The sequence below is a fragment of the Schistosoma mansoni genome, chromosome 5, assembly GCF_000237925.1.
Source record: "Schistosoma mansoni strain Puerto Rico chromosome 5, complete genome".
NCBI lineage: Eukaryota > Metazoa > Platyhelminthes > Trematoda > Strigeidida > Schistosomatidae > Schistosoma > Schistosoma mansoni.
Window position 1 is genome coordinate 8522888 of NC_031499.1, and position 12877 is coordinate 8535764.

Genomic DNA, 12877 nt, shown 5'->3' on the forward strand with positions numbered 1-12877 from the left:
ATGCAGGTACATCCAGCTGACGAGTCCCAAATAGGACGAAACACACGTCATACTGGATTCCATTACTAGCCACTATCCATCTTTACTTATATTACTTGTGAATAAAGGCTAGATCGAGGCAATACGCACAGTATACACATATGCCAATAAGAGACTGATCAATTACAGTCCTAATACATCAATGGGAGGATTCAAACAAACAATACTAAGTTATAGGTAAGAACAAAATCATACCATACTAATGGAAATCTGATGACATCATATGCATTGAACAATTTAACAGTTATCTTAAATTAGTAGCTCAGTATAAAACACTTTGGTATTTGAATTGGAAAGTACTGAGGCTTCATCCCTTAAATGAATTTTAACACTATGACATAGTCATGTTCACTTGATGAGTATCGAATAGAACGAAACACATATTTTAAATAAATGCTTGTAAGTAAATGACAATATACAATCAATCTACTCACGATATACACACACAATTAGAGACTGATCAATTCCATACCTTAATATAAGTTAATGGAAACTTCGAACTGTTATCAATAGAATGAAACAGTCTCTTAATATTTACTTGTTATTTAGTCATTGATACAAGTCTATAAAAGATGGGAGATGTTTATCTATTTACTTACAAATAGTTTGAATAAGTTGACTTTGATTTTATTCCATAGAAACAAAAATTACTCGTTTAGATAGTATCCAACCACTCTACGCAAAAAGGTTAGTATTCGTAACCCATTTGACTAAAGTACATCGAAGAGTTATCAAGTCATACTTAAGATGTCGAAATTAAGGATTCATTATACAATGATGATGGATATCAACGGTAAAGAATAAAACAAAATATCTCCTAGTGGTTTATACTTTAAACTCAATGGTTACAGAATAGTAACTCATAAATATTGAATAATTCACATCATATCAAATAGTTAACTATGACAGTGTAAAGATCATATGATTATCAATTAACAGTAGGCTTTTTGATATTCACAGTTGAATTATTCTATCTAACATTGATAATATCATTGTTGATCCTATTGTGGTGTGTATTACTGATGTCGACAGTTATAAGTAATATGTATCACCAGTTGAATGTAATGTAATGTCAGGTGGTAGAAGGTTGGGAAAATCAATGAGAAGTGAACGACAACAGAGAGTGATTGGTATGAAAACGAAGGAACAACAAAAACTCTGAGACAATTGATGAATATTTTGCAAATAACGTATTCACTGTATAGTTTTCAGATTTCACCAAGAAATTGTATTGAAACATATTTGATTGTCCCCACTGGTGTTCTTGTTCACTACACTATCGTCAACAGGATATCACCATAGATTACTTCAACTGCTAAGAGTATTCATGTCAAATATCTTTACATTTAAATTTACATACAATAGGATTTACACAAAGTAGTGACTTTCTAATAAAAAATTATATACGTCCATCAGTAATAGGTTCAAATCCCACTTGGCTAACTTCAGTTTGACAAATGGATAGTGGTACTAACTATAACAATTAAATGTATGGCTAGAAACTAAGTGCATCAATTTGTATCCGGTAAATTAGTAAATCATATACCGAACATATAAAGTTTGTATCTTCAAAATTATTATGGACTACCGATGGATGATTATTTTTATTCAAAAACTAACCAATAAACCATTAAATCAAGGGTAATTTATCTGATGAATAAAACATTAGCTGTGTTAACCTATTAAGAATTATTGAATATTAATAAAATTGTTTACGTATATTAAACAAAACAAATCATGAAATCACTTATGAAACAGTTGAATGATAAGTTTCCAATAACGAAAACCTTTTGAATGCCGTCTCAGTAGAGTCTAGAGGTTAAACATTTATGGGTGAGACTTAAGGTTCTAGGTTCAAGTCCCTTTGATGCGGGATCGTGGACGTGCACTGTTGAAAAACCCCATACTAGGACGAAACAGCCATTCAGTTCTTATAAGTTTTCAATAGTGGTCTAGCCTAGACTAACTTGTAAATTCAACTGATGAAAAAATTAATTTTTAATAGTTGAGATCATGAGTTAATTAAAGTTAGACTACCATGGAAAACCTGGAAGTACTGGATGGCTGTTTCGTCTTATTGTGAAACTCCTCAATTGACTCAACTATTCATTAACAGTTATATGTTCATTTATTTGTTGTTATCATTGTACTTCTTTGTTGTCATTGCCCTCTTTATATATTGAATGTTTTCAATGTACTTATGTTGTCTATATTTTTCTTTCTGTTTTGTTTTAAATTTACTTCATGTCATTACATGTTTATGAAACTGTGGACTATTATCATTTAAATGTATAATTATGTAATAACAATTACAATTGATTGATTCTACTTGATACAGTTGTGCAGGATTCTTTAAAGTAAGTTACTAATACTACTACTAATAATGATTTATTTAAGTAATACGTAACGTTACATGTTATATTTGATTTTGGATTGAATATTTCACTTTTTACTTACTTTAGTCAAGGTATTGTATCAGTAATGTGTTGATATTACTTAAAAAATGTACGTCCAGTTAGCAGGAAGTTATGGACAGTTGTTTTGATGGTTGTTTAAATTTAGTCGACCTTAATAACATCTAACAACCTCAGTAATCTTCATATTAATAATTTCCAGAGTTTTAATGATAAACTGTTATTAGTGGATTTTAATAATGTTAGAATGTGAGGTAGCTATCCACTGAAGACAATAGAAGATAGTTATGCAATATCATAGATTAATTGAAATTAGAAATATAGACTATTTGATGCTGGTTCAGTAATTTGAAAGTAAATTATTTGCCAAAAGACTGTGGGTTCGATCCTAGGAAGGTTTGTAGATGTCCACTTCTAAGAACGAAACAGATGATCAGTACTTCTTAGTTTTTAGTAATTATCTAACTTAGAACGACTGATAGTCATCATAACCTTCAACAATCTTCGTAAACCTTTAAATCTATTGTATTTTAATCATTTTCATGTGTAGTTCGAATCCTGTCTTACACTCTATATATTTAGTCCATAAATGATAACCATGATTAAAAGGTTTCCAATGTATATCCAAGCGTTAGATTTACTCATTAATTGACAATATAATTATTTACCATTTAATGTGGGTTTTATCATCTATTCATAAGATTATTCATGATCTGAATAGTCTTCGACTATAATATGGAATGTTGAATTTGAGTCATCTAAGAAACATCAATTGTTTAGAGACTGTAGATAACTCCTCTATGTGATGACAAGTTTTGATTCGTTTGAAAATTAACTCAAAACAAAATTTTCTCCTAGCTACTATCACAATTTACATCATAGAGTGATTTTAACTAAACAATGATTGAAAACAAGAAAAAAAATTGATGCCGGCTCAGTGGCCTATTAGTTAAGTGCTCTGGCGCAAGAATGGTAGTTCCTGTGTTTGAATCTCGTGAGTACGGGATCGTGGATGCGCACCGCTACTGAGAAGTCCCACAATAGGAAGAAACGGCCGTTCAGTGCTTCTAAGTTTTCCATGGTGGTCTAACTTCAATTGACTAATGTTTTCAACTATGAAAAAAATTGAATAGGTTATGGATCGTCTTAACATAAAACTAATCACTACGGTGTATTTACATTCTATAACTAACTGAAATGTAATCTATCATTTTATTTATACTTCTATCACTCTCCTCCCTCTCCTCTACACTACCCTATCAATTTAGGACATTTAGCAACAACAAAAATACAGGCTTCTTTCTAGTGATAAATACCCTAAGTATCATATGATGTAGAAAAAAAGGTTTAGAGAATATTTCTGTACTCACTTCTGTTAATAAATATGAAAAAGGGTCATGTAATCATTTCAACTGTCAGTCATTTGTATATATACAAAAGTAACTCTTAATCATTTGATTCTTAATACTACTTATTATACTACTTATATTACTACTACCACTACTGCTTCTATTGCTTTATGAGTTCAGAGATATTATATGATGAAGTTGATCGTATGGTTTAAGAAAGATCTATATTGTTGTTTTACAGTTGTTTTATAATCTATTTAAAAATAGATTAATGATCATACTACTGATAATATTAAATATGAGTAGTAGTAGTAGTAATAATAATATAACAAGTTTATTAATGATACAAGTAAAGATTAATGATGGTAACAACGTAATCATTAAACTAAACAGGGCTGATATCATATGATTTTTCATAATCATTATTACAATTCAATGTTTTATTTGTTCAATTTGGCTTTTGAAAAGCTTTGACATTTTAATTAACTATCTCTCTATATATATATTTCTAGGCAATTAAATATGGAATAGCACAGCAGGTGGGCTATATCATTGAGTAGTACTTAAACTCTGTATCCTTCTCTCATTATATATACAGAGAGAGAGAGAATGAGGTGAATGTACGTGTATTTATGTGTATATATAACACATCCACATGGATACTATCATGCAAAATGGATTCTTTAATTTAATCTAAATAAATTCTTAGAGAGGGGGGGTGGGTGAATGAGAACTTAAACTATATAATGTCTTTTATTGAGTGAATTGTTTCAAAATATATCAATTTACTTGGGAGAGATGATCATACTTATTGCTATAATTATATGTTTCTTTTACCAAAAATTACAATACTACTATTACTATAAGTAGTATTAGTAGTCACCAGTAGTATTATTATCGGTATATTATTGTTGAATCCTGTACATGAACCTAACAGTTGTCTAGTGTACAGAAGATTTTAACTATAGTTGAGAAAATGTTAGTCTGTCATGAAAACTGTCTATACATATGTTTACATTGATTTGTATTTAATTACCAGAAATATCTGAGTCCTGATGGCCTAGTAACAATGTCTCAGACTTTGGAATTAAGTGATGCAAGAGTGAATTGCATAGGACACTTCAATCACTTCACTATAATGAGTGAACTTTACTGACGAGTTTCGACTCGTATGAAACCTATGTTTGAAGTTCCTTACTGACTACTTCGAAACACCCCATATATATATATATATATATATATATATATATATATATATATTGATCATTATCCATTTTTATAGAGATCTATACGACGTAATCGTCAGTATACATGTAAAAGTCGTGGTACAACAATTGGTAGTAAATCTGGCATTGTAGTCTGTCGAGTGGATAAATCTCATCGTAATCAATGTAGAGCATGTCGATTAACTAAATGTCTTGAAGTTGGCATGAATAAAGATGGTAAGTTGTTGTTTGTTTTAATTTTTTAGATATTCGATGTTCATTTTATCAATTTATTGACTACTTTTACATTATTAAGTTCCAGTTCAGTGGTCGAAAGGTTAAGCATTCACGTGAAAGACTGAAGGTCTTGAGTTTGATTCTTATTAGTGGATCGTTTGTGTGTACTATCGGGGAGTCTCAAACTTTTAATGATATCTGTCAACTTGAAATTTTAAAAAAATAGTAGAGTTCCTTCACCAACCTATCTAAAAGATTTGGTAATGATAAGTTTATTCTTCAAAGCGAATGAAATGTGTTCTTGTGTCCATTCATATATCATTTGAGTATAACCTACATGATGGAAATACTGAAAAAAACTAGACAATTAAACAAAAACTGATTTGTCTAAGTGTAATCTATCTATCCATCTATCTATCCATACATCTATCTATACATCGAGTTCGACTGACCAATCAACACACATATTTCAGTTCTACAGGAGATCATTTGCTATCCGTATGCGACTACGTCCTTTCACTTACTTATAGTACTGACTGTGAGTACTTAAAGTGTTTTTTTCTCAGAAATAATAACGAAAACATTTTAATCAGAAGAGGTTTTGTGGAGATTACAGTATTTTCATAGTCGAAATCATGAGCCAATTGAAGCTACACCTCTATGGAAAACCTGGAAGCACTGGAAGACCGTTTCGTCCCATTGTCGGACTCTCCAGAACGTCTGTTGTAAGATATCGACTCACTGAAGACAATTGGTGAACGGTTGCTTAACTTTGTGGATTGGTTGAAGTTAGACATTAACATCATCGAATGCCGGCTCATTGGTCTAGTGGTTAAGCACTCGCGCGTGAGACTGGTAGGTCCTGGGTTGGAATCTCGTGAGGCGAGATCGTGAATGCGCGCTGCTACTGAGGAGTCCCACAATAAGGTGAAACGGCCGTCCAGTGCTTTTAGGTTTTCCTTGGTGGTCTAGCTTCAATTGACTTTTGATTTCAACTATGAAAGTACTGAAATCTCCACAAAACCCCTTCATATATTTACCGAATTATTAATTTAACATATTGAATAAAAAAAATCATTGAATGTACAGTACTCATTCCACTTTCAAGGTCATACTATCACCATCATCAATTATTAACAATGATGATTGATTGTTGTTTACATTGAGATCACCATAGATTCTTCACTCTTAATGACTTTTTTATGTTCATCTAAGTACTTGTTAACATTGATTTAACCTTTAAATGACTGTATTAGATTATACTATATATAATATGTATATATATGCATGTATGTAATATGTATATAAATGTATATTGACTATTTACTATTACAGTTACTATGCTAAATAGATGGTTATTATTACTCCTGGAAAGGAATCATTTAGTTAATTAGTACAAATGATTTCATTCCAAATAAACAAACCAAAAGCACACTTCTGTCAATTTTCAATTATATTATTATGATTGTATACTACTACTACTACTATTACTACTACTACTACTATTACTACTACTACTACTACTAGTACTACTACTAGTACTACTACTACTACTATTACTACTACTATTACTACTACTACTACTATTACTACTACCATTACTACTACTACTACTATTACTACTACTATTACTACTACTATTACTACTGCTACTACTACTAGTACTACTACTACCACTACTACTACTACTAATAATAATAATAATAATAATATTGACACATTAACACGTATTAAATAAAGTTTATAAATCTATGTGAATTATTCAATTCAAGTCATTAATAATTTTAATGGTATTTCTATTCATTATGAAATGTTTAAGATCATATTATCAGAAGGGGGGTTTTTGTGGATATTATAGTCATTTTATATAGTTGAGATCATGAATCAATTGAAGCTAGACCATCATGGAAAACTTGGAAGTATTGGACAGCCGTTCTGTCCTATTATGGGACTCCTCAGTAGCAGTGTGCATCCACAATTCCGCCTCGCGAAATTCCAACCCAGGACCTACCATTCTCGCTCTCTAGAGCTTAACCACTAGACCACCGAGCTGGAGGACATCCAACGGTGTTAATGTCTAACTTCAACCAATCCACGAAATTGAGCAACCGTTCATCAATTGTCTTCAGTGGGTTGATATCTCACAACAGACCTGGTTGAAATCCAGTGGTTACTGCTTCTCACTAGAACTCCAGGAAATACCTCATGGGGCCAGTCACTAGTGAGCATATGATCGTTATTATAAGAAGAGGGTTTTGTGGAGATTATAATAATTTTATATAGTTGAGATCATGAATCAAATGAAGCTAGACCATCATGGAAAACTTGGAAGTATTGGACGGTCGTTTCGTCCCATTCTAGGACTCCTCAGTAGCAGTGTGCATCCACGATCCCGTCTCGCGAGATTCGAAATGGCCGTCCAGTGCTTACAGTTTCTCCATGGTGGTCTAGCCTCAATTGACTCGTGACTTCACTTAATTTAATGTAGTTTTTTTTAGAATTAAGTCATTATACATCATTGTTGATCAAAACTATTCAGATCACAGTTATAGATATTGATATAACAATATAAATTTTGATTACATCATTCGATTTTACCTACATAATACATACAAGGTAGAAACTAAAAAGAAATTGATCATTTTTCCCATGGAACAAAACAAACAAACCATCAAAACTATTTAAATTATATTTTACAGTTGTTATCATTAAACACATCTGTATATTGATGATATTGATATTAGATTTTTTGTTTTAATGAAGGCGCCATTTCTCAAATTTAAAAAAAAGAAGAAACTTTTATTGAATATTGTTGAGTTATAAAATGTATAGAACACCTATGGTGTGTTTATGGATATCTATCTATCTATCTATCTATCCATCTATCTATCTATCTATCTATCTATCAAAAGACTGACTCCTTTCTGTTTTAAATGAAATGAATTTTGTTTTGAATGTTCAATATGTTCTTAAAATGTATTATACATATTTAATTAAACAAATAAAGTAATTATACATAGAAGTATTTTTTCACACCACATATGGTGTGTGTGTGTGTATGTTTCTAGGTGGTTGTTTTTTTGGGGGGGAGGGTAGGGGCAAAAAAGTGGCTATTCAAACATTTATAATTTTAATTCTTCAACTTATAAGTTAATCAAGTATAATTATGTTTTTAGTTTGTTTGTTTGTTTGTTTTTGTTGTCGGGAGAATTGTGATTTTAATAATAAATAAATATAAAGTATTTCATTGTGACCTACAACAAAGAAATATATATATATATATTCATTGAATTGGTTGCATATATAAAATGCTTTGTTCAATGAACAAGAAAAAAAACTGGCTCCACGAGGTATTTCCTGGAGTTCTAGTGAGAAGCAGTAACCAGTGGAGTTCAACCAGGTCTGTTGGGAGACAGGAACTCACTAAAGACATTGGTGAATGGTTGCTCAATTTCGTGGATTGGTTGAAGTTAGATATTAACACCGTTGGATGCCGGCCGGCTCAGTGGTCTATCGGTCAAGTGCTCTGACGCGAGGATGGTAGGTTCTGGGTTGGAATTTCGCCAGGTGGGATCGTGGATGCGCACTGTTGAGGAGTCCCAGAATAGGACGAAACAGCCGTCTAGTGCTTCTAGGTTTTCCATGATGGTCTAGCTTCAATTGACTCATGATTTTAAGTACATATGAAAAAGAAAACAACAACCTGTGTAGTGAACGAGAATACCAATGAGGATAATCGAATATATCATGAGCCTAACATTACAAAACATCTAAGTAAAATCTGAGAATCATAAAGTAAATAATTCATTTGTAAAATATCAATCAATTGTCATAAACTTGACTGTTCGTTTTGTAAACATTTTTTTTTATTTAAACATATAAATATTGGTACAAGGAAGCACCAGATACATATGCGCCTCACAAATCTTATTTGATTTGTGTGAAGGCTGTGATACTGAACGGGTCCCCAAACTGAAGCAGGTGGTTTTCTTAGGGGCCCACACCCTGAGCCTTTGACCGAAAGATCTGATCCACAAGGCAGTGGAGCATCGTAAGGAGATGCAATCCCATGGTAGCCGGTGATCAACGATTGATTCATACGCCATTTGTTCCATCAGGATACTGGAGCCAGCCCATTTGCACCATTGGTTTGGAATCAGAGTTTTCCAACTCACCTAGGTGGACTCGCCTTTTTCACCAACCCGGTTAAAGCGCCGGACATTCACTTTTCGTCCTCTCAATTTCGTAAACAACACCAGTGCCACGAGAAGGCAGTGAGTACGACTTCCCTGACAGAGTCTATATACGCGTGGCCATATGAGAGCATTTCGAGAGGGAGAGCGGACTCTCCCCACTCTCAGCCGTACCAGGGCATTTGGGGGCGATAATTTTTCATAGTTGAAATCATTAGTCAATTGAAGCTAGACTACCATGGAAAACCTGGAAGCACTAGACGGCCGTTTCGTCCTATTGTGGGACTCCTCGGCAGTGCGCATCCACGATTCCGCCTCGCGGGATTCGAACCCAGGACCTATCAACTACGCACCAGAGCGCTTATTCGCTAGACCACTGAGCCTTTGTAAACATTATTTAATTGTCTTAGATTTCATTATTCCTGGATTTTCATATCAATCGCTTTCTGTTTCTGTTCTTTTCTTCATGATTTTCTATTGAAATATATTCTATTCTTAATTGGTGTTGGATACTACTTATGCGGATATAAGTAGCTCATATCACACCTGTAGTTTATTGATATTCAATTTCATATTATTACAATGAATAGATAAGAAGATTAATCTAACTATATCTAAATGATCATTTAAGTGTAGTCTAAAAAAGATCTTGTACAGTTGAAGATTTGATGGTTCATATGGTTCGATACTTAATAGAATAATATAGGGACAATAAAATCATAGATATCATAGTTCTTCACTACTTCCAATTTTTCATTAGTACTTAAACTGAGATCAAGCTAGAAAGTAAATAATATTTGTAACTTAGTTCATTCAAACAAAGTATATTATTGATGAGCACAAGGAAGTACGAAACATTCGATCAATCAACTATATATATGTAACATTACATTAAAGATGTTAGGATATTCTCATTATCTTGATTAATCACTTTTTTTAAAAAGCTACAATCATTTAAGATTCTAGAAAAAAACTTGATAGATTTATGATTGAATTCATGAGTCAATTGAAGCTAGACCACCATGAAAACCTAGAAGCACTGGAAAGGCATTTCGTCCCATTGTTGAACTCCTCGACAGTGCGCAACCACGGTCCCGCCTCGCGAGGTTCGAACCCAAGACCTATCAGTCTCGTATGCAATCGCTTAACCACTAGACCATTCAACTTGGCATCCAGCGGTAGTATTGTCTAACTTCAACTAATTCACGAAATTGAGCAACCATTTATCAATGTCTTTAGTGAGTTCCTATCTCCCAACAGACCTGGTTGAACTCCACTGGTTACTGCTTTTCACTAGAACTCCAGGAAATACCTCTTGAAGCCAGTTACTAGTGAGCACATGATGATTATTATCAGAAGGAGGTTTCGTAGACATTTTAGTAATTTTTAATAGTTGAATTCATGAGTCATTTGAAGCTAAACCACCATGGAAAACCTGGAGGCACTGGAAAGCCATTTCGTCGTATTGTCACATATTGGTCACGCGTATATAGCCTATACCAGGGAAGTCCTACTCACTGCCTTCTCACAGTGGCATCGTTGTTGTTTACGAAATTGAGAGGACGAAAAGCGAATGTCCGGTGTTTTAACCGGGTTGGTGGATACGGAAATTTCACCTAGGGGAGTTGGAAAACCCTGATTCCAAACCAATGGTGAACATGGGCTCCAGTATCCTGATGGAACAAATGGCGTATGAATCAGTCGTTGGTCGTCGGCTACCATGAAACTGCATCTCCTCACGATGCTCCACTTTTTTGTGGATTAGACCTTTAGATCAAAGGCTCTGGGTGTGTCCCCCTAAGAAAACCACCTGCTTCAGTTTGGCACCTGGGCAGTATCACAGCCCTCATACAAATCAAATGAGATTTGTGAGGCGCATATGTATCTGGTGCTTCCTTGTACCAATATTTATGTGTTCAAATAAATAAATAAACTAAATTATAATATCGTAACATTCGGCTCATCTCGTAGATATTTCAATAGAAATGGACTAATTATAATATTTTCCATTCATAGTGAAAAAAAGCCTTATAAACATGTTTGATATTCTTTTATTTTTAACAGTACACTGATTGTAATTAGTTTATGATGGCAATTATCTAATGTTTATTTCAATTTCATTTTGGATTTGTGAATGGTCACTGCCGCTGAGCTCCTACCTAAAGTGTTAACAGATAGAAAAATATTCTTATATAACTGGATAGTTAGTTCAGTGATAAGCAAACGATATGATGATAGATGGTGGCTAGCAGTGGAATCCATGGCGCGCGTTTCTTCCCATTTAGGACTCGTCAGCTGGAGGTATCTACATCCCTGAGTTGATGCTCACTGGGGGACTCGAACCCAGTACCTTTCGCTTGAAACGCCATCGCGTCATCCACTTAGTAAACATTACCAAGTGAATTTAAACTTCACCCCATTGCACAAGCAGGTGGTTTTCAGGATTCAGTAGCTAAGTAGATAATGCAATGGCTTTTAGAGTGAAAGTTACTGGGTACGAGTTCCTCAGTGAACATCAATTCTGAGATGCAGTTACATTCAGCTGACGAGTCCCAAAAAGGACGAAACGTGCGTCAAACTGGATTCCACTGTTAGCCACTATTCATCTTTGCTTATATTTCAAATATAATTTTTGCCTATAACATATAATAAATAACATATTTAAAATGTTTATAAATGACTACTGAAAGGAAATATCCTTTTACATTAGATTAACCACTTTTAAATATAAAAATTGCGTGTGTGAATATTTCATTCTTCTTTTCACATCTATTTTTGTAATTACTTAGATTGCTTTTAAACGAATACAAAAAAAGGCAAGTAACCGTGGTAACTAAAAACGTAATATGATTACTTAGCATCTTAACTAAGCTTTTATCTTTTTATCCTTCTAGTGGCTACTTGTCATTTAAGTAGTATATATATATATATGAAGTATATGATTCTTCATCTTATAAGACAAAAAAATGATTTTTTTTAGTTTATACGAAAGTCAGAGTTGAAATGACATGAGAGTAAAGTTTTTGTCATGTCAAATGGATAATAGCTTCTAATGGCTTATTCAACATATATGTTTACACGTGTAGTGCAGAGAGAAAGAGAGGTAGGGAGAGGGAGAGAGAGAGAGAGGGAGAGGGAAAGTGAAAGAGAGATACAAACTGTTTTCAATTAGTATTCTTTACTATAAATCTCAAAATCCTCAATACTGATGAGTATATTTTACCTTATTCAATGTTTCCCTTTTTGGTAGTCAATCCCAACAGCAGTCAGTAAAAAATGATGTCCTTATGCCATTTTTATAACTAAATTATTATGTCATATTGTCATATTCGTGTGTGTGTGTACATGTATCTATGATTGTATGTGTTTCTAAATAGAATAACGACAATCTGATTATGTAATCCGGACACGTGATATATAAAAAGTTCACCAACAATAGG

General features: G+C 33.2%; 1 protein-coding gene across 1 annotated transcript in view; it reads left to right on the plus strand.

Moving 5' to 3' along the window:
* Smp_155250 (putative zinc finger protein) overlaps nucleotides 1–12877 on the plus strand; it is a gene marked incomplete at both ends in the record, with an annotated part of 29399 nt that overhangs the window by 1774 nt on the left and 14748 nt on the right. Inside the window, 2 exons of the mRNA XM_018797807.1 lie at nucleotides 2378–2396; nucleotides 5085–5244. Coding sequence (XP_018652813.1) covers nucleotides 2378–2396; nucleotides 5085–5244 — 179 coding nt within the window. The remainder of the gene's footprint in view (nucleotides 1–2377; nucleotides 2397–5084; nucleotides 5245–12877) is intronic.